The following is a 23060-nucleotide window of genomic DNA, read 5'->3' as shown; positions in this document are numbered from 1 at the left end:
TTTTTGACTATAAGAAGTCTAAACAAGTTACCTTAATTTCTCAGACACCTGCATTAGATGCACAGAATAACGTAAATGCCCTGCTTATCATCAGACATTTTCTTTGCACTGGGCTGCAACAGCACAGATACATGTCACTGAACGTATCTTAGCCAGAAGCAGGCGGGAAGATGCATTCAAAGCCATGGGCCCCAGGTGAGGAACCCAGACTTCACTGAGTAGTCCCCTTACAGTCAACACTCACCTTATTAATATGTTGTGGGGATTTGCCCACGCTTCCTAGTAAGGCTAAATACAGAAGTAATTTCTCGATTGCTTACAAAATCAGACAAACAATTTTCTCCAACAATATGCCAGGTATACACTATAATTCTCAAGTGTGGCCAAGTCTTTTTCAAATTGGATTAATAATTATGTTAGTTCTATTCAACCATATCCAACCTGACCAATTAATTTCTCTCTGCGGGCTAATGGCTATGACAGGCATTGATGTTTTTCATTCACAGCAAACCCCTGGCTCTGGATGTCACGCTGCTGTAGAATGCGTCCCTATACATCTGGAGCTGCGGTATCTCATGGAAAGATACAGCAGGATCCATGTCACTGGGGAATGTTTCTGTGCTACAGCAGTACAAAAGATAAAGCAGTGAAGGTATAAACAGACACGTAGCAGTGTGTTGTTTGTTAGCAAATGCAAGGTGAGTCATAGAATCACAGAAAGGTTAGAGTTGAAGCGACCTTAAAGACCATCTCGTTCCAACCCCCTGCCATGGGCAGGGACACCTCCCACCAGACCAGGCTGCTCAAAGCCCCATCCAGCCTGGCCTTGAACACTTCCAGGGATGGGGCATCCGCAGCTTCTCTGGGCAACCTGTTCCAGTGCCTCACCACCCTCACAGTAAGGAATTTCTTCCCAATATCTAATCTAAATCTCCCCTCTTTCAGTTTAAAACGGTTACCCCTCATCCTATCGCTCCAATTCCTTTTTTCATTTGCTTAGTCCCCCTGGGTTTAAATTTGCCTTTCTCAAGGATGTGATTCCCAAGAGGGGACAGTTTCTTATGGGGGATGTGTAGCAGCTCCACCACACGCCGTGCTGAGAGGTCTTCCCAACTGAGAAACCAAGGAAGCAGTAACCCAGCCGCAGGCTTTGGCTGACTTTGATCTGCAGCAGCTGCTACACAAACAGGGCAGCAGGTGGAAACCTGTGCGAGGCGGGACAGGAGACGTCTGGGCTCTGGTCTAGCCCCAAACCCTTGGGTTTCCATACGTTGTTGTTACCCTGGGTGATCCTTTGACAAAGTGTACAGTCGGTGAGTGGGAGAAGGGAGGAGGATCTGATCCAAAGCCTAGTGAAGTTGCTGAAAAGACTCCCATTGACTTTTTCAGGCTTTGCATCCAGCCTTACATGAACCAGAGTTTGTGCAGCGCACGGAATTTAAGCAAAGCAGCAATTAAGGAAAAGCACATTCCCTTTCAGATAATTAATCCAAACAGTTTGCACAACACACGCCACAGCTGGACTGAGCTGAACAAAAATAAGCGTAGGGTTTTTTGCTGTTAACAAGTGTGTGTGTTACTCCAGTTGCCAGATAAAACATCAATTTTGTGGCCATTCAGGCATGAGCCATTGTCAGAGGTGGTAGCCTCAATCGTGCTGTGCCTGTGGTGCAGCCATTTTGTCTTACCCCAAGGCATTAAACACAGCCTGACTGCAGCGAGGAAGACAGTTGTCACAAAAATAAATTTGACCTGGTTGAAGCTAGTGCTGAGCATCAGGGTACATAATTATACTCTTACCTCTGCTGCTCTCAAGCTGTTCTGTCTCTGTGTCCTAACTCCTGTGCCATGGACCATGGGGTTCACACACTGAGGACCACCATTGTTCCTCTTCTCGGTGTTCGGCATTCCAGCTGTGCCTGATGCTGTAGTTACACCTGTCTGAACTGCTTTTCCATCCTCCAGAATACCTAGCAGGGACACGTGAAATTGTGCGATTAATACTGAGGAGCAGTTTACAACCGTGCCTCTGGCTTCCCCCAATTTCACCATCTTTGTGATAGCGCGAGTCATGGAAGGTGAGGTGCGGTATGACAGTGGGAGCAGCCTACCTCCTTTTGTCACCTTTATCCTCACACTCCCCATTATTGGGCTGTTCTCCTGTAGTTTACTGCTCCGTGAAAACACTGGCTCAGAAAACGTGGAAAACTGGTCGATGATTGCAGCGTATCGGTAGCCTTTTGGTCACCTGCAGATCTCCGTTGGCTTCTCCACACAGGCAGCTGCTTGCGTGACCGAGGGTTTAACTGAGGAGCCAGAGGGGCTCCCCATAAATCTGTTTCAGCTCTGGTAAATGAAGGGGTTAGATGTGAGCATGACAGATGAGACCGATACAGATGGAGAGGTTGCTGTATTTATGGCCTTGAGCATTTTTTTAATCAGAAGTTGAGGAAAGAAATTCAGAAAAAATGTATTTCATACTGTTTTGACTATCGGTAATCAAATAAATGATTAATTTGTTTTCTGCTGTAGCTGAGTGGATAAGACAGGCATTATACAATATGATAGTGGGCAGCCTAAAAGAATTTTCTCATCTTATTGGATTAACAAAAATCAGTTGTTATTTATGCTGAGTGCAGAGCACTAAACATCTGGTCGCAACGCTGGATCTGAAATCCAAATACAAAGAGAAAGTGGAATGCCTTATTGGAGCTCTCCATTTTATTTATTAAGAGCTTTATGTTCAAATAGGAAAAAAACCCACCAGATTTACTAACTGGCAATGCAGCTATCAGAACTGGAGGGAGAAGCACGAGTCACATATACTAAGGGAAAAATAAATATGAAGAAAACCAATGACAATTCATTGCTACTTGCAGTGTGCATTGTGTCAGCAAAACCTTCTGCCATGAATCAGGTGGGAATTCAAGCACAGTATTAACGGCATTAAAAAGGAAGCAGAGAAAGTCCTGAATTCTTTCCCAGAAATCTGTAAGAAAAGCTGATTTATCAGTAGAAAGCAACATCAGGAGCAGCTGGCAAAGGCAATGACTGAAATCAATAACGCTTCAACCAAATATTCAAAATCTTGATACTGAAAATATCTAAAGTTGTGTAAGATTTAAGTCTAAATACGAACTAGTCACTGCATTTCCCTAAGCAGTCAGAAGATGGTGTTAGAGTTTTCCTAAGACAGTGGTCACTCAGAATAGTGCTAAATATCTCCTTTTTGATAGAAAAAAATTGAGTTGGAACTTGGAAATATTAAATTACGGTTTATTTTAAAAAAAAAACAACCCCAAAACTAAAAAATACTTCAGTCTTCGGAAGCTGCCTTTACTGATAGATATAAAAACTGATGTCATTTTCCATTGAAATCTAGAGGCAACTTCCCATAAGACAAGTGTAAACCTCTCCTGCATCTCCTGAAAGTCCATACCTACTTGTGGTTTAGGTCTTTTCTCTTCCCACCACTCCACAGTGCAAGATGAGAGGCAGAAAAATGGCTTGGTGTGGAAGAGTAAGTGGCACAGAGTGATATCACGGACAAAATCAATTGTCAGGAAGGGAGATGGAGAGGCAATTTGCCACGTGTGAGTCAGGAGTCACGCCGTTGCCTACTGCTTCACCTTGCAGTGGAGCTGCAAGAACAAGCTTGAGCACAGCTTTGGACAGCCGAAACGCTCGAGGCATTACATACTAATTCCATTAATTGAATCTTGGAGGTTTCAAACATATACGAATGGTAAGTTTTTCCTTCTGTGGAGTCATCCTACTAAATTACTTTCCACCATGTGTCCCTTTGGCCATCTGGCCTCTAAATTGTCTGGTGTTTCAGCTGTCAGCTGAAAAGCCAATTTGTTATTAAGCACAATTGTTCATGTATCAGATTGTGTTGCATCTTTTTGGTCTCGCACAGCACGGTTTTTCTTACATTAGTCTATTTCTGGAGGCTGATGGAAAATCTCTACCCTGAAAATGGCATTTCTGGTTCATTTTTTGTCCTCTCTTAGTTTGCAGCCCCATCATCCGTGTTGCATCCTGCATTGCAGCGGTGAGACTTTTTTTGCAATGCTTGTCAGAAATGAACCAGGTATCAGCACCTGAGCCTGCCACTATCGCTCTACTATATTTTTATATGGGTGACCTAATGGTCCCCAATACTAGTGCAAAAAGCAGTGCAAAAAGCTTTTTTATTTTATTCTGAAATATTTTTGCTATTCTGAAGTTAAGAAACTATTTTAGAATTCTTTTTCATTGGCAAATAGATGATTTAGAGAGCGGGCAACAGTTTAAAGGCTTCAGTGACATGCTCTTTATGTCTGAGCGCTGAGCAGAAATGCCAGTGAGAATGCCCGAGCAGTGGAAGTAAGAGCACAAGATTTGTTGGCAATTCATAAAGCGGCACCTATTTTATAGACTAGCTATATAACACAAAATGCTGATTGCAAAACAGAGCTGATGTTAAAAAAAAAAAGACTAGGAACACATGGTTGCTTTTAAAATAGCAAATATTTTTGCCTTGCTATTTAGGGTCTGCCACAGCAAACAAAAATGGAAGTTAACTTTCTTCTTCTATACCATCTGGAATTTGCAAGCTAGCAGGGTGGCAATAGTCGGGGTCTTGCCTCAGCGTCGCTTAAACCAAGCTAGCTGTCGAGACATTTATATCATCCTCACAGCATGGGTTCGGTAAATAACCTCCTCGCTCTTTCACTGTAGAGCTTCAGTAGAAATTTAAACAAACGGGTTCAGTAATGTTGTTTTCATTCTCATGTTCTCTGCCAGGACAACCCCTGCCAAAAGTCTGTGGGCCTCCTGAGGCCAGGGAAAACAGCAGATCCCCTCACAATGCTCTGTCAAATACATGTATTTTATTTTCAAATGAACTCTCAAGCCTAGAATATTCTTATGGCTCCATTCCCAAGCCCCGAGTTTCTGGGTGATTATCGAACCCCCACCAACGTGATGGTGACCTTTCCCTCGGGAACGGTTGGTCAGGGTTTGGGGGACTGCCAGGCTGTTCCCGTTTCGGGGAAGAATGGAGGACAAGAAGCAGGTATTTCATTGCACGCAGCGAGGTTTATTTATAAAGGACACCCACGAGTTCTCTCTCAAAGGATGCAGGGAGAATACCCAAGCAGCAGCCCCATTGCTCACAAATCCAAGTCTATTTTTCCAGCATGAAATGTGCTTAAGAGAATTTGCTCTCCCACGGCAATGCTTACTGTCATCTTCCTTTTCCCCGGCTTGCTAGGCTGCTCAGGCGAGCGAACTCACGCCTTTCTTACCAGGCCAACAGGCTGCAGTTTGACAAAACGCTTTTTTCAGCAGCGCCAGGGAAAAAAAAAAAAAGGATTATTTTGAATTGAAACCAATCCCTAGACTTTATTCATCGCCCAGTGAGGCGAGCAGTGGGACTGGCACGACTTGGGAGGGAGCACAGGAACCGAAACGAGGAGCAGAAAGCAGCGCAGGTTGGTGCGCGACCCAGTAAAACCAAACCAAACCCAGCCCCACTCATCCAGCTACGCTCGTTCTTCTCACCGAGCTGCCTTGCTGAGCTATCTAAACCCGCTGGAGGTATATTCACATTGCTTCCAACTACCCCTGCGTCAGGGGACGTATAGTTGTTTCACCCATTTAGCCTGGATTCACTAAAGATTCCACTTGTGCTACAGGAAAAAGCGCCCCAAAGACTTCTAAAGAAGTTGCTGGCCCAGAGTAAGGTGTGATGTGATGCGACTGACTGATTACAAATAAGCTATACAAAGAAACTTTATTTCTAAAATCTCTTTCACTAAGAAATCTGATGATTTAGACCAAATGATGGCAGTTCAAATAATCTTTCCTCTTGTGTATTTTCACATTCAGAATTTGAATAGATTTTGAAAAAACAAATTTGCCCTACTTCCCCCCCCCCCCCCCATTAAAATGCTGGCATTAAATTACTGCCTTCTGTTCAAAATTCCCAAAATACAGAAGTTTTGGAAAATTTGGATATGGACAAAAATCAACTATATTCATTGAATTTTACAAATCAAAACTAAAAATTGGTCCGTAGGATATCTGAGTATGTTTTAGCTGATCCACAATTTAAAGAAAGGGCATTTAAGAACAGTTTCACAATTAAATCAATAAGTAATGAACAGAAAGCTACCTAAAACCAGAGGTATCTCAATACAAGTATGAAGACCAGCAAGACAGAACAAATCTGTTTGAAATATATAGCCTATGTGAAGAACAACAGGCATATTAAAGGTAATATAAACTCCCAGATGAGGACAAAGAGATTAGAACGTGACAATTGTCACTACTAACACAAAAATAAAGGCACTGGTATTTTTAAGTAGCTCATATAAACAGTATAAATAATATTAACTCTCCAAGAACTGCTGCTACTGATAATTAATAGTTTATCCTAAAGTTGAATATTCAGACTGCCAGTTAGCCACCAAGTTTTTCCAGTCTTTCTGGGATAACCTCCCACTCTCTCTGCTGTAAACGTAATAAAAAATTCAGTGTGTCCAAGCAACCATCAACATTAGCTTTTAGAAGGAAGACTCGGAACATTTCAATACTTCTGTTACCTTAATTATCTAAAATTGTATTTATTCATTCACAATAGTTATCATCACCACTATTCTTTGTGTTTCGCACTATTAAGTCATGTATTAATCACAGCTAGGACACAACCATTTGGTAAAGAAAACAGACAGAACTGTAGGCAGCAAACAGCATTGTTCAAAGGCGTCCTTCGGTTCCTAAATACCTCTTGGAAATCTGATGCAAGTTCATCAGTGCCTTCAGAGAAGTCTGTCCGTGATGCCCTTTTCTCTCTGCTGGCTGGAACATACTCATGCCCTAACTCCTCTCTCCCGACATCTCCCTGTCTGCCTTGGCTGACCTTCCTGGCAGGCTGCACCTCACTTCTCTAAGAGCCACCGAGTCCCATCTCCTGCCATGTTCTGCAAGACCTCTTAAGCTGTGCTAGCACGTGTTCTTTTGTCTACAAGCCTACTAATTTTTAAATTTTAATGACCTTTCAGAAATTCCCAGCCAGCAGCACCCCACGACTGTGAAAAAAGAAATAAGATATAATGTACAGATAGGATTCCCTTACGTATTACCAAAAATGAATTACATAATACTAAAGCCGCCCCTGCAACATTTATTTTCTGTAAGCAGTAGATACTTTAAGAAAATTCATTAATAATACTAAAGCACATAAGTTTTTAATACCTCAGGTATTTTGTATTTTAGGAGATATATATTTAAAATTGTACTCCAAAAAGTTGCTTACAGACTTGAGAGTTTATATGCATTCAAAATAAAGCATGCCTAAATCACATTTTAGAACTCTTTAAAACCACTTAAACGGGGAAGGAACAGTCTAAGAAAGGTTTTAAAAGACTCCTTTTAGTAAACAGGATGTTCATCACAGAGAAGTCAAAGAAAATGTAAGACATGGAATGGAGATTTGAGACGTGTGTTTCTGATTTCTTCTGTTAGAAAATGACAACAGTAGTGATACCAAACCCGAGGACAGCCGATCCACAGACACTGCCATAGTTCTTCATACAGCCTGGTTGCACCTAAGAATTCAAATGATCCTTTATGGGAGTCTCTCATAAAGAGGAGAGGAAATTTTTACTCTTAAGATTTATCACTTTCTAACCAGATTTTAGTATGGAAATGAAGACGACGTCAAGAGGGGGGAAATGACAAAATTTATTCAGATCGTGAAAGTAAAACTGGAGTAAAAAGCAAAATTGTGTCATGGATCAACAGCTAGAACAGAGAGACAGGAAAAAAAGGGAAGTAGGGGGTCAATTTTGTGCATGGCAGACAGAAGATAAAGATATGACTTTCTCGAGGCTTTTTGCTAGACCTTATCTATGTACTAGAAAGCTAACATGTATTTGCTAAAGATGAAGTATGGCAGAAAGGGGACCAGACAGTGACATTTAGGGGTAGCCCTTAATGATCAGGACTACAGGAAACTTCTCAAACCACAGGTGGCATGAAGGTAGGTCTGCCTGCATCTCTTTGCACAGACCTCGTCGAAAGAGCAGTTATCTCCGTAAGATCCAAAACTGAGCTGGAAAGTTCTGTGACTAACAAAATTCGGCAATGCTGCAATAGATAATGCTGGCCTGAAATTCGGGAGGGGTACGAAGCCTCGTAGTACAGAGGCGAAATGAATCTTAGCCAAAAAGGATCCGGATCCTTTTGAATCTTAGCCTATAGAATCTTAGCAAAAAGGACCCAAAAAGACCTTCTGGAGAAAATTATTCCACACGTGCTTGCCACAATATTCTCCTACCTGATTTTAAAGCAACAAATAGTGGCAAAACCAGATCGTCAATTCTGACCCAAACGTACTACAGATCTGACCCAGTACTGTGGATCCTGCGCTGTCACATGCTCTGCTATTGAATAACAAGCCCGTATTTGTTTAAAGTGAGTGGCTGTTGATTAATATGCTAAATTTATATCTTTGGAATTGCCTATGAACAAACCAGTAAGGTTCAATTTTCAGGTTCAGCAATGCCCTTTTTTATTTATCGTGGCTGTTACCTTATTAATAATGCACAAGATGCTGTTTTGGAAATGCTTGCATAATAAGATACTGCACTGTAGAAATGGCCTCTGAGAAAACTCACAGTAAAGACACGTGAACAATGTTATCACAAGATGCAGTTGCTTTCGGCGGAAATATGCGTTTGTTACTATCACGGAGTTTATTGCTGTTAAAGCTACAGAGTGGTAAGTACAGAGAGCACTGAAATACCTGTTTCCTGTACCTGTTTTCCTGATTTGAAACGATTCATGTTTGGGAAAATGACATATCTGCAGGCCTGAGTGCTGGTACGTACTTCTGCTGCAGAAATAAAAGACAGTGTGTATCCCATCAAAAATGAATGGGGTGGAGACTGTGACAAAAGTCAAGCTTCAGTCATTTCCTCCAAACCAAAAGCCTCAGGGATGAGGCCAGATGCTCAGGAAAATGGCAATAGCTTTTATTTTTCCTAACAAGGAAGAATTTAGAAACTTTCAGACATAGCAGAGAGTGGGTTTGTAAGCCAGGACGAAGGATCCAGAAGATCTGCAGACGGAGGACCTGTTGCAGCAGGAAGATATCATCAGAAACCAACGTTTTGTATTTATTGAATCAGCAAATACAATAACGCAATAAATTTGCTGCCCAGACATTCAGAGAATCCAGAATGATTTAGCTGAACTCTAATGCAATAGGAATTTTAGATGGTGAAGCAAAAGAAAACAAATATATTTGCATCTTCTACACATTCTGTATCGGCCATCAAAATTCTGCAGAGCTTCTCTTTAAAGATGCGGTGGTGAGGCACTGGAACAGGTTGCCCAGAGAAGCTGTGGATGCCCCATCCCTGGAAGTGTTCAAGGCCAGGCTGGATGGGGCTTTGGGCAGCCTGGTCTAGTGGGAGGTGTCCCTGCCCATGGCAGGGGGTTGGAACTAGATGGTCTTTAAGGTCCCTTCCAACCTGAACCATTCTGTGATCCTGTGATTCTATGCCACAGAAATGCTCCCCACAATGGGCTGGGGACAAGGCAGGGAAAGGAGATAAGTCCTCCTCACATGAAGGCCTCCGCGCCCAGCAGGTCCCTCCAGAGCTTCCTTTGCCCAGGCAGGGCTGAGCCATGCCCCGTGCAGGGGGTCCCATGGGCGGGGAAGAGGAGGGAGCTGTGTGCCTTCCTCCCTGCCTCCGTGGGGGCCTTGTTTGAGCTCAGCTCCCCCTGGAGCACAAACAGCCTCTCCATTCTCCCTTTAGAAGGCATCTGCTTTGCTTTGAGTGCTAAGGGAAGTAGTTGATAAATAAGAGGAAATTCTGTATTTATGCAAGACAGCGAGGCTCAGATAACAGGTAATAGCAGAAGGCAAGTCAGACTCTTAGATCTGTTCTGGCCATGGTTTTGTCACGTTCAGGAGCCTTATGGAATGATGTTCTTTTGTAAGATTATAGTATTAAATGTCAAATTCAGTACAAAAAAGAACTGGCTCATGATGAATATATTTAATGTTTTTAAATGACTAACTCCTGGCAAAATTGTGAGACCAAGCACTACATTTTGCGACAGTTTTGGTGGGCAGATTTGGTTATTTTCCTATTTCCTGCCACTTCGTTTCAAAGCATGAAACAAACAAGAGTCCTGTAGAATTCTGTATTTCAAAACTTCTTTTACCACCGCTGTTTTGAAAAGAGACGAGAGTCTCCTCTTTGTTAGATAAAAGCAATTTCTACGAGATTCGAAACCTGGAATTTAACATGCACATGCATAAATAGGCATATGGTAAATAGCTCTGCAAGTCTGATCACATTTATTGCTATAACATGAAGATTTCTACTAGAAAGTATTGAAGAATTCTAGCAAACAAGTAGAATACAAAAAAAGCAGCATCAAAGCTGCAAACCTTGATATTCCTCACATGGCCTATTTTCCCAGGTATAGGCAGATCTTTGCATATCGGTATATTTTGATTTCAAATTATGATACAGAATCAGGGTACAACTGTCTTGTAAACTAACTTAACAGTGTTGCAACCACATCCGTGAAATTAAAGGTGAATATAAAGTTTATATTTATTCCAAATAGAAGCAGCACAATGAAACACTCTTTAACAATGTGTGTGATCATGTCAAAGCTCAAGACAAAGGATACTACACGGAAAATAGACTCCAGAAGCAGAATAAGGGGAAATTGGTCTGACCACGACGGGAAGATAGGCAACGGAAAGAATTGTGATGAGGGTGGTAGGGAAGGACTTAACGACAGAAAGACAACAGAGTTTGATGGAGGAAGAGATAAATTTTAGTAACTGGAACAGGAAAGAAGAGCTGAATTATCACTATATTGCGGAGTAAGAATTGGCAACATTTTGGAAGACGCTGAAGGCTGAGTACATTTTATGCCTAGGAAAATTGCAAGACAGAACGGATTAAGCAATTTACCAGTGCTACATGATGTGCCAGAAACAGATCACTCATTCCTCCCAAGTGAAAAGCTAACATACAAATAGCAAACCTCTGAAGCGCTTTTCACAATGCTGCATTTCAGAAGGACAAGGCAGCGCAGGGATCTGCTTCTCCATGTCCAAAGTTATAGGCTACGTTACAGTACTGCCCATGAAAAATTCACCTTAAAAATTATACCCTCCGTGCACGATACCTTACATCATAGGTGTCCAAAGTAAGTCAGGTCAGCCTGTGTTCCAAAGGCGCTCGCTTTTGGCTCGGTTCCTGCCTGACTCTTTCCTTAAGATAAGATGTTCCCACTATAGGAGAGCACTGTGTGAGGTGGAAAACGAGCAGCTGACTGCTGTCCTCTCAGCCTCCCTTCCCACAACTCTACCCACCCTCTTTGAAGACAGGTTCCAAACAGCGGCTTGGATTTGTAGACATTTACATGGTCTTTCCTCCTCCTTCATGTGGTTCTGTCCTTCTCCTTCAGGCTGTGGTAATGAAACATCACTCACTATGTTTTAGACTAATTTCCAACACAGAAATGGAAAGTATTATTATCATTCTCATTACGTAGCTAATCACGCATGGAATTTTAAGATGAGTAGATAGCATTGTTTCAATTAATCATACTGAGGAGCAGCAAAAATATTTAGGCAGCCTAAACAGAAGTCCTTGTGAAAGGCATCTATACGTACATGAAACGAGCTGAAATGACTCTTCAGTTTTGCACACCAGGGTTCAGCAGATAGAAATTGAAGCTGAAGTTCCAGGCAAGACATTGGACGTGTATTAGCTACTGGCCTGATTTACAAAGGCTTAGGCAAAAATGTCAGCCACTGGAAAGCTGTAAACTAACTCAGAATGTCCCAAATGTATGCTCCGTATGGGGATTAATTCAGGAAAGACTAGTGGGCTGTATGGCCAGGTGACGTTTCCAGCCTTACAGTCAATGAATATATGAAAAGATACTGATGACTTAACTGGCTCACGATATGACCATGATCATAAACCACTTTGGCTTAAATATATCTGCATGCCTGTGGAAAAGTTATCACTCACGTTTAGTGTTCATCCTAAAATAAGGGCAGTAGCTGTGTTACAACATAATGTCGTCAGTTAACAATCTACTAGATACATCCATGACATTTTTTTCGTCTTTTCCACAGAGCTAAACACTCAGAAAGCAGTTGGGCACTGGCCTTACGCAAGTGACAATCCTGATGGCCCACCTGGGGAATACTAGCGGTTGACAAGAGTGACAATTGCAATGTGAGAGGAAACAAGGAGAGGACAATATCTCGATGAAACGTACACAAACAGAAACCTGACCATATGCATTGCTAGGAAACTGGGAAAAATAAAAATCAGTCAATCAATAAAGAGCTTGGCTGATTATTTTGCTCTTCAGTAGCTGGCATCACCTGAACAGGTTAGCCTGAATCCGTGATCTTCCTGGAGAAATGAGAGCAAAGAGCAAGGCAGAAAAAATCTGGAGGGTTTTGCTGGATTCAGAAAAACCTTAAAATGGAAAATCCTGCCTCGCAGCCAACAGCTGTCCATGCTAATCCATAAAACGTTGCTCCCCTGTTTACCTGTTTGTTTTACTTTTTACCTGTCTTTTTCCTAAACAGAAGAGAAAAAGCAGCGTGACAGTCTAGGGAAGTAATTATGCATGCACTCATCAGATAATAAAATTGGGATAGAAACGCATTATTTATTTACATACAGTAAAGGACCAAGACACTTTTTTCATGCAAGGCCACTGCCAGGAAATGCACGCAATCACCCAGCTTTTGAGATATTATCTGCCTCATCTAGAAAAGAGCGCTGCCTTACAATGGACTCATGGCTTCAATTATTCAGTTTCTAAGTCTTAAGTATTGCTGCGTGTTGATTTAGGATAAAACCCAACTTTGAATCTCAGATTTGTTTAACCGCAATAAATTTATTTCATTTTTAAACTGCAGGAATACGTAGGAAAAAAAAAAAGTGTGACTATCAGTTCTGTTTCTATTAAGAAATATATTTTTATACCTGACTACAGATACAGAAAAGAGAGATTTCTAAGTAATCCACTTAAATGCTGGATTACTGTAATACGTGCTCAACGTGGGAAGTTTTAATCAATGGGCAATAAGGTAAACTACAGTCTGTATGACATACTCCTGCATGAAATACATTACACCTCTACTTTGAGATTGGCAAGAGTCTTTGCTTAAAGCTAATTCCATTTTTAAGCGTTAGGTTTGAACTATACGTTCCTGAAGTGGAAAATACAGGATTAGAAGTGGGCAGAAAATGCAAATTCATTCCTGAGGAAAAGAAAAAAGGAATTTTAAAATCCTTTTTTTAAAAAGAATTTTAAATTTTTTTTAAAAAATCTTTTAAAAAAAAGGAATTTTAAATCCTGAATCAGGATATAAGGGGGGGGAGGGGGGAAGGAGAGTTTTTTCCACACGAAGGAGGATTTTGCAGAGCAATTTCCTTCCGAGCATCCTGCAGGCAGGACCTGTCATTGCCAAAAACCCCTGCTCAGGTTTCCTGCCCAAACCCCTTCAGACACTCTCCTTCTCCCACCATCCCTCCTCCCCACCGCCCGCTGCAGAGGCAGAGGGCAACAGCTCTTCACACAGTTAATGACAGCCCTTTGCCTCTCAGTAACTAAGAAAAAATTTCTCATGAAAGATTTCAATGCTGCAAGAAGGATTCATTTTTTTTTTTCCACTGGAAAATTATCCAGAGAGAAGGTTCCCAATCATCTCTCTTGCAAATTACCTCTATTGATGCTCAACAACCTTTCTCCTTTCTGGTACTGTGACAGCTAGGAAAGCCTTTCGTGTAATTCAAGTGTTCACGCACATCGCATTTTTAGTGAATTTATTTTACCCATGGGTAAATGACTATTCTGGGGCGAGCTGTGGGCGACCAAACCTAGTAGGTCTGCTTTAGACTGCAGGAGGGATTTAGCAAGACTGTTGGCCATTAGCTAAGTGGGAATTAATCAGAGACTAAAAGACCTAGTGGAAAAGTTATCACAGTATATTTAAAATTGTATTTTATTTTATTTTTTACAGTTTTTTTTCAGCGCTTTGAGAGACTCCTAGAGGCAGAAAGCGCAATTAAGAGGCTGCCGAGGAAGGAGCAGGCAGCGGGACTCTCCTCCTGCCGCAGGGTCACGGGGCGGCTGCTCCTGCCCGGGACACCTTCGTGCAGTACCTGAATGTCACCAACCACCCACCATTAAACGAGATCGAAGTTTTTCCAGCAATTGAGTCTAATACCTCTCACAAAATAGCAAGCTGAAGGCTCAAAGTAGAAGACATTTTCTCATCTATCAATTATCTCTGATACTTGTAATAAAATTTTGCGTGCTTGGAGTCTTCCTCTTTATGTGGCAGTTGGTATTTATTGATAAAGTATTTCTTTAAAAATACTTTTAGAGGTGGTGGAGGGAGGTTGCCTGGTGAGTTCTGATGGGCCATATAAGCATCAGTACCATTTTTTTACTGAATCAACAGAACAAAATACATGCAACGCCCACAAAGCATATAATTATACAGAATGGCCACAGTGCAAAACGGCAGCAACAGTCCCATCCAAATTACTTACATTCCCTACACATTATCTCAAACAACATTTGCATTTATTAACAAACCTACTCTCATAATTTAGCAAAAAGCTTAAGCACAGGTAGGTGGTCTCAATATCAGTAGGACTTTTTCCATGCTTAAAAATAAGGAGATGTTTATGTTTGTGGGGTGGGATGGGGAGGAGTGGGATGACTCGGGGGTGTAAAATGAAAATGCCAAAGCTCTTGGACAATATGTTGAAATATTTTGTTGCTTACAGTCTGTATTTCAGATTTTGTTCTTAAATGACATTGAACCTGTGTGAAATTCAAACAATACTAAACTGTCATACGACAGCAAAGATGAAAATGTATGGATTGGAAAACTGACAGCAATGGTTGTGCTGAAAAACATGGTTATTACAAAAAGTTGTATTTATCAGGTGACTGATTTTTCCGATAATTTAAATTCTGTCTTGTGGTGGAGGAAATACTAGTTTAGGCCAATACTGGAATCTTTCGCTGGGTTCTATGTTGAGCAAACCCCAAGTATATGAGTTGAATGAAGAATGGGAATGTTGAGTAGTTACAGGTCAGTGGGTTGACAACCGTCATTTATTACAGAGATGAACCACATAATTCTATTATTTTCCTCTATTGCTATCTAAGGTTCTTTATCACTCTCTGTTTCATAGACTGATGCAAAAATGTCATTTTTTACTGGCAAAAATTGTTATTTTTCCATTTCTGAGGGAGGCACACAGCTGGGTGGTGCATCCATGTTATTTCCCTTCTATCCTGCGACACTCCCCACCCCTCTCCCGCAGTCGCGCTGTGAAAAGTTCGACTAGAAGTCCCTAAAGCGTATGGGAATGATTAACTCTGCTGAAGCTGCGGAGTCTCTGGGCTTCTCCATTGCTTTGGCTTACTTCCACGTTTGGTACCGAGTTTGTAGTTGCAGTCCTGATGGCAAGGTTTGCTATTTATGCGGTCTGCCAAGAGTTGCAGAGGGCTGACACAAAACGAGGTGCCATGCGTAAAGAAAACCTTTGAAGAACAGTCCTACCAAATCATGCTTTTAAGAGAGTGATTTTCAGAGAGCTTTGAATTGCAATCTCCTTCTCGTGCAGATGGAAGCACCTACACACACCCTACAGAGGCACTTTACATAGAGAAGAAGTCTATTAACCATCCATATAAACGTTCACGCACAAAAAGCTGGTGTACAAAGTTGAGCAGACACATACAGTGGCTGCTTTCTGAAAGCTAGATGGTAAAAATTAGATGTGAAAGCTTTCTCTCCCAACTCTGTGAAACATCCCACATGCTATTTGTTTTCTTTTCTCCTCTTTTTGTGTGATTTAGAAAGGTTTCCTCACTACCGCTCGTCATACAGAGGCTAGTGACAACTGAAATGGCAGAGATCATATAACTAAAATCCAGAAAAAATATTAAAATGGGACCCTTTAACAAATACCATATCATTATAACTAACGTCTGGACTAAGGTGGAATAGGGGATTACTGTAATATTTCTACAGTCCAGGAAGAGGCTGTATTTATTCACTTTTACTGTAATTCTGAACTGTAATAAGGTTATCTCCTGAAAATATCACATCAGAACCACTGCTATAATTGTTTGTTAAAGATACCAGATTTTGAACCAAGCCATTAATAAATGAACAGTAGGAAACGGGCATAAGACCACAGAGAGATACTGATATACCCATATTAAGCACTAGTCAAAAGTGATCCCTCTTTGGCTCTTAATGTAAAATAGATTTTTTAATTAATTACTTCTCTGCAGTCTGATTTAAGAGAAACCATCTGCTGCACAAAACAAGTTCTTCATTTACAACCTGATGCTTGCTTATGCCTTCCTGTTAAGCTCTTAACTTCAGGTATACCTGGTAAACGAAGGAGCAGATGACGGCAGCTGCGGTCCAAGCCGGCACCAGTCCCTGTTGTTATGGCAACTGGTGTTCCCGCAGCCCTGCTCCCTGGATGCGGCTGCTTCCAGCCTCTCCTACGGTAAAGGATGGAAAAGCAATTTTCAAAAACTTCTCTAGGAAAGGTTACCTCTGAAACCCCGATTTCTGCATACCGAGTCTCGACCAGAGGCTCACTGCACAGACGAACCCGGTCTCTAAAACTTCCCACAGTTGTCAGCGATCACAAAATAGCAGAGCAGCAGCATAAGCCAGTCATTTAAGACAGGAATTATTCATAAATGTACAACTATATTAAAGGCAACTACATAAAGTAAACTGTTAGCCAAACAGATTGCTAGATACTGATAAAATTTCTCCTGCGTTCCTCTGATTTTATTTATTTTACAATGGACTCGATTCTACTCCCATTTCATAGCTCTTTTGCAAATGTCTTCACTAGGGAATGAACTGATCCTAAATCGCAGATTTCATTCCTGGCGGACCACTGACCGCAGGTACACTTGCTGATGCCAGGAGCAAGTTTTTCTCCCAAGTGCATCAGGTGAGTCTGCGTGAAACGTGGATAATGTTTTTCTTTAATAGGCTTCAGGAGAAAAGACTTTGCTATAGAAACAGTGCAAAGTACAAAGAACAAAACCCAACCATCTTTGTTTTTAAAGCCCTAGCCAATACGGTGAGTCAAGTAACGATAAAAAAAATAAACAAATGTTTTATTAGTTGAGGCGCTGAACAAATGAGTCCTTAGGCAATCAAGATGCAGCTTTTCAGTTCTGATGCAGCAGAATTATTTTTTTGCTTGGTTGCTACACCATTTAAAAATTAATTATTTTTATTTGCATTTCAGTAACAATCTCCAGCCGAGACTGGAGTCTTACTGTGCTGGCCGCTGTTGGAAAACAGTAGGGACAGATCCTGTCCTAAGGAGTTTGCAGCCCATGAGGTAAATCACGATTGTAAGGTCTCTCTGGCCACAAGGCAACACGCTGCTTTATCCACTCCAAGGCATTTTCAAGTATAATAAAGAAAAAATAATTGAATACAGCAGCTAACGTCACTGAAAAATGGAAAGCAATAGAAACAAGATAACTTAAAGCCTGCTTTAGACAAAAAGACTAATTTTTGTTATAGTTGTTAATGAATGGGTTTATAAAGCACTTTTACAGTACCAGTGCATCTTAAGCTATTAGCCTACATATATCCACATATCAGCAAGTTATCCCAATGTAACACAGCAAAAATATGCAAGTGTGTTCCAAAATACTTGACAGTTTTTGTGCAGGTTTTTATTAATTGAGTCTTTTCCCCATGATTTGTTTGTAACCCGTGGTGACTGCCCTGGGGACTCGCCTGCTCCTGTAGATTCTTACTTCCCCAGAAAGTCATTACGTGTGCTAACACTTCCACTTAGCTGAATCAGACCCTCTAAAGAGAAGGATATTTGTGCAGAGGGTTGCAAGGATCAAGGAATGGTTACTAAGCAGAAATGTAGTCTATTATTTTCCCCAGCCATAGCCTACGCAGTAGCCGAATCCTGTGAAAAGTTCTCCGCTTACATAGCAATGGATGTTCTAAAGAGAAACTGCTCTATTGTACGGGCTCACTGTGAGCCCTTCCTTTTTTCCTCCCTCCTGGAAGCCACTCGCCCTAGGAACAGTACGTACGCTTATCTTCTAGAAGATGTCTTTCAATTTCACCACATGCGGTGCTTCATGAAGTTATTTATGACTTTTCTACCCTTCTTCAGCCGTATCAATTTACCCGGTTCATCATTGTCAACGCCTCAGCAGTGTAGTGCAACAAGTTGCTGCCACCCGTATTCGTGGCTGTTAGCGACTTGTCATGGACCTAGGAAAAGTCGTCTGTCTTATTTTACCTATATTATAACAACTGATATTGTCCTACATGTCTTCCTGTAAAAAACAGGGAGACTGGAATACACTTTATTAAAATGGATGGAAATAATCAAGTAGGGAAGTGAACAAATATGCTAAGAAAGGATTAGTTGAAATACAAAGAAAGGAAAAGCGAAGGGAAAATTAAAAAACCTCATTACTTCCTTTTTAACTTAATAATATTTTAGCTTTCAAAATGCTTTAGTAAGATACAAACATTTGGCTGCACAGAGACATATAGTTCCAATAAGAGTGGACACAGAAAGCTAAATATGCTGGCTGATGAAAAGAGAAGGTTAGAATGAAATGTCGGGGTGGGATGAGATTACTAAGATTAATATATGGTAGTTACTACCCTTTCCCCATTGATACGCTTGCTGATCCTGTATGCCATACGTTCTTTCATCCCTGAGTGATTTACCCCTCTTTCCATCTTGATGTCCAATGGTTGGTGTTGTTTTTTCCACTTAATTGAAACATCTTGACAATCACAGCCACCTTTTACTGCTTGTGGCTTTTTCCTGAAGTCTTTCCTTCATCCTGCCTCTACTTCTCTCTCTTCACAGAATTTCACCAGTTTATTCCCCGTGAAAAATGACAAAGAACAACTTCACCCTCTTCTCCCCAGCCGCCTTTGCCCTGTCTCCCCTTCCCCAGCTGCCTCCTCCCTTTCTATGTCGTTGCCTACCCAACTTTATGCCAGTCTCATGTCCCATCTCCTCACCTCCCCCATCCTACTCTTATCCCCTCCCTTACTCTTCCCTTTTGTCTCTCACTCTTAGGTAGTTTTCAGTTCTCACACGAAAGGCATGTTTCTCTCTTGATGTCTTAAACCCATACTTGACCTCATTTGCCCCTCCAATTGCTGCTTCCTCTCCCTTTCATCTGTAAATTCACTGAACTCGCTGTTTCTAGTCCCTACAGTACGTCTCCTTATTCCTTTCCTTTCCTTTCCTACCCCAAACCTTACCCTACAACAGCTCCCGGCGAAGTACTTCATGACTTTCAAGGCACTAATTGGGACCAGCGTGCTTTGCTCAGGTTCCTTAAGCTATTGCCATCAAGGCTGCATTGAAGGGTGAATCTCACCCTCCCTGAAGTCCTACCAGTCCTTCCTCTGTTCCTAGTAGTCTGTCCTCTCCTCATGCCCTTCCTCTCTAATCTCTTCTGCAAGGTTTTCTTGTAAAGAGTTTCTCTTACCCTAATCAGTCTCTATTGGACTTGAGTGTTGTCCTCTTCTCCTTATCTCTGGTATTCTCATCTGTAAACACAAATTCAATTATCGCATGTTTCTAGGAAGAATACTTACCCCTTTATCACCTCCTATTCAATATCAAATCTTGGACTATCTGGCTTCTGCGTATGATGTTTAGGCACCAACTCAAAGTAAACACGGCTTAGATAACGCTAAGTGTGGATACAGAGGTCACACTCGCTGTGTTTAACCTTCATTGCTGCAGACAAGACTGTCACCTGTCATTCAAGCTTACGCGCCAATATCAGCTTGAACCTCTTTACATTCCCTTATATCATCTTCTTTAATACAGCATTTCATACACCAACTCACCTTCAAATTCTCGTATTTTCAAATGTGATTACTATGAAGTCTTTCTTCAGCCTTCAGGAGTACAACATAGACCCTTTATGACCTCTCTTCTCCCTCCCTGTCATATTTCGGTCAGTGCAGAGTCATCATCTCCCTATTCCAGTTGGCCTGCGCTGCCCACCTTTGTGAATTTTCACTCCTGCACTGTCATGATTTCTTCCTGCTGCTTTGTGGCTCACTATACAAGTCTCCAAAGCTACTTCTTTTCCTCTGGAGCTGCCTACAGGCAATTACTGCTTTATATGGAAATTATAATCTATCTGTGTCAGCGACCATTTTCATGTTGTGCTTGTACAACATCTAGCACGATGAATTTCTGGACCTAGACTGAGATTTCTAAATACCGTTGCAATACATAATAATTCTGAAAACATTTTAAGCCCCACATCAGGTCAGAGCTCCTCGTTCCCTTTCCCATCCCTGTCCCTACTGTAATACACCTCAGGTACACAACTAAGAATGTACCACACTGACAAGAACTGGGAAATTCAAAATTGTAGGTCATCTCCTGTGCAGCACACAGTCTGATCCGTTTCCTATATATCATCCTAATTTGAGGTATCGGGGGAGAAGGCTGGCGTATCACTACCTCTTCCTTCTTTTAAACCTAAATGACTTGTTTTGCTAAAAAGGAGTATTCCACAACAACAGCCTCAAAGAGCAAGTTCTCTTCCCTTCTGGTGACACTGTTACAGAGCTGATGACATTTATGTGCTCTCTCTCACAACCAAGCACCACCGTCAGAAGGTCTCTAGACACCGAACCAGCTCTTTCAGAGACAAGCTCGGGGCGGGGGTGGCTGGTCCCGGCGGGGCCGGTGGCGAGGGGCCGGTGGCGAAGGGCCGGCGCCGGGACCGCACCGAGCTGCCGGGGCGAAACCACGGCAATTTTAAGCGCCGACTTTGGCGTTTACATTTCTTGGGGGGGGGGCGGGCACAAACAGACGGTCTCCGACAAGCAGGTAAAGCGGATAGGTGGATATGCACGCCTATATACACTATATATATGTATGTATATTAGGGTCTCGCTGCTTCCCCCGCCGGCCGTGCCCACCCGCGGCGGGGGTCCCCCCGCCCGCCGCCCGCCACTCACCGGGTCGCGGCCCGCCCGGCTCCCGGCCGCCGGCCTCGGCGCTGCCGCCCTCCTGCGGCGGGCTCTCGGAGTCGGTGTTGGTCAGCCAGGTGGACTCGGTCTCCCGCGTCCAGCTCTCGTAGTAGCGGGGCTCGATAGCGTCGGCCCGGCTGCCGCCGCAGCCCATGGCGGCCCCCGCTCACTGCCGCCGCCGCCCGGGCAGCATCCCGCCGCCGGGCTCCGCTCCGCCACCGGGCACCGCTCCGCCGCTCCCGGGCACCGCTCCCCGCCGCCGGGCACCGCTCCCCGCCGGCCCCGGGCTCGGCTCCCCGCCGCCCCCGCTCACGCCCGGCGCCCCATCCTCGCTCTCCCGGCTCTCCCCGGCTTCGCCCGCTCGTCTCCCCCCTCCTCTCCGGCTTTATGATCTCCTCCAGCCCCCTCCTCCCTCCTGGCTGTCCCCTCCCCTTCTCCTCCTGTTACCCCCTTCCTTCCCCGCCCGCTCTGCTCCTCTCTCCCGTCCCACCGTCTCCCAGCTCGTTCCCGGTCTTTCCCCATCCCGGTCCTGCGGACAGCCGGCAGCCGGCACACGCCTCGGGTGGCAGGCTTTCCCTCTTCCCTGGGGTTTATACATACAGAATTTATACATACGGGCTGGCAGGCTTTCCCTCTTCCCTGGGGTTTATACATACAGAATTTATACATACGGGCTGGCAGGCTTTCCTTCTTCCCTGGGATTTATACATACGGGATTTATACATACAGGCTGGCAATACACGCCAGCCTGCCATAGCTAACATTATGTAGCAGTCCTCCTGGCCTGGTTTTGCACCCCAGTTAAGGCACCCTGATTAGGTCTTGCAACCCCATTTCATAAAGCCATCTGCCCCTTCCTTGATTTAGCTGGGAGAGCTTTGCTTCCATAACCGGCGTTAGCTGATTTCCCGCTGCATAACTGGGAACTGAAGATGCAATACTGAGTGCCTAACTCCAGAGAAACTTCCACTCGTTCCTCTTAGACACACACTTTGGGAATCCATTGAAAACATCAGATTCCTGCAAAATAGGCTATAATTTATGCTATTGCATGTAATCTAAGCGACTGACACAGAGAGAGATTTAACACTGTTTAGGATCATATCAATGAGTGGTTGTAGTTTGTATCACAATAGCTGCTTCTCAAGGTCCCTGTCAGGGATGGAGCAAGCCCTGTGAACACTGGGCACTGTGGGATCATATCATGAGAGGGAGACTTTGTTCCAAATAAATGTTTCTCTCTAATCATTGTGTAGTAGAGCAGCAGGTATGGCTCTTTCCCCTAAGACAACTTACAGAGCGGTACAGAAGCCATGTGTACTGCAGTTCATGCCGTTGCACAACGTGGCTGTGGGCTGAGGATACATCCAGTGAAACCTGGAGAAACTCAGGCTTCCCTTTCTTATTAGAGTTGCAAGTAGAAGCACAAACTCTCTGGAGCTAAAACCTTTTGTTCCTAAAGGCTGGTGGAAGATCTTTAAGAGGATCCAACAGGCCTTAGCTTTGCATCCCAGCCAGCAGGTCCCGCGTTCTGCTTCCCAAGTGATTCAGGTGGGAGAGTACTGCCCGCGTTGCTGAATCACCCATTGCGCTTCCCGAAGCAGATGACTACTGAGATATTTCTAAGCAGCTTCCCAGCCAAATACTGACTCACAACGATCTTACTTGCCTGCTGAGATCTGCTGAGATCCCTCACTACATGGGAGTGCTGCTGACATTTATTGCCCATGAACTTGCTCTACCAAGGTCCCAGGATCAGTGGGACAGTGATCTGAGAGGAAGCAGCCACTTTTCCATGACCGTGGTAATGTTTTGTGGATTAGTAAGACTTTTTTTTATAGAAAGGGGGTTCCCACAGAGATTTTATTTCAATCACACCGCCCCACCAGCGGATAGTCCCCAGGGCAACGGAATATAGTGGTGTCTGAAGCCAACG

At 43.1% G+C, this 23060-nt stretch overlaps 1 protein-coding gene across 3 annotated transcripts in view; it reads right to left on the bottom strand.

Moving 5' to 3' along the window:
- BAALC (BAALC binder of MAP3K1 and KLF4) overlaps positions 1-21431 on the bottom strand; it is a 42714-nt gene extending 21283 nt beyond the window's left edge. For all 3 annotated transcript variants that reach the window (XM_074577576.1, XM_074577577.1, XM_074577575.1), the window contains exons 1-2: positions 21113-21431; positions 1801-1970 (exon numbers count right to left, since the gene is read on the bottom strand). In XM_074577576.1, the coding sequence (XP_074433677.1) occupies positions 1801-1970; positions 21113-21278 (336 nt within the window). In that variant the 5' untranslated portion in view covers positions 21279-21431. The remainder of the gene's footprint in view (positions 1-1800; positions 1971-21112) is intronic.
- Positions 21432-23060: the final 1629 nt, after the last annotated feature.

Source organism: Larus michahellis, chromosome 2 (genome assembly GCF_964199755.1).
Source record: "Larus michahellis chromosome 2, bLarMic1.1, whole genome shotgun sequence".
Taxonomy (NCBI): Eukaryota; Metazoa; Chordata; class Aves; order Charadriiformes; family Laridae; genus Larus; species Larus michahellis.
The sequence above is the reverse complement of the archived record's forward strand: the minus strand, read 5'-3'. Positions and strand labels throughout refer to the sequence as shown.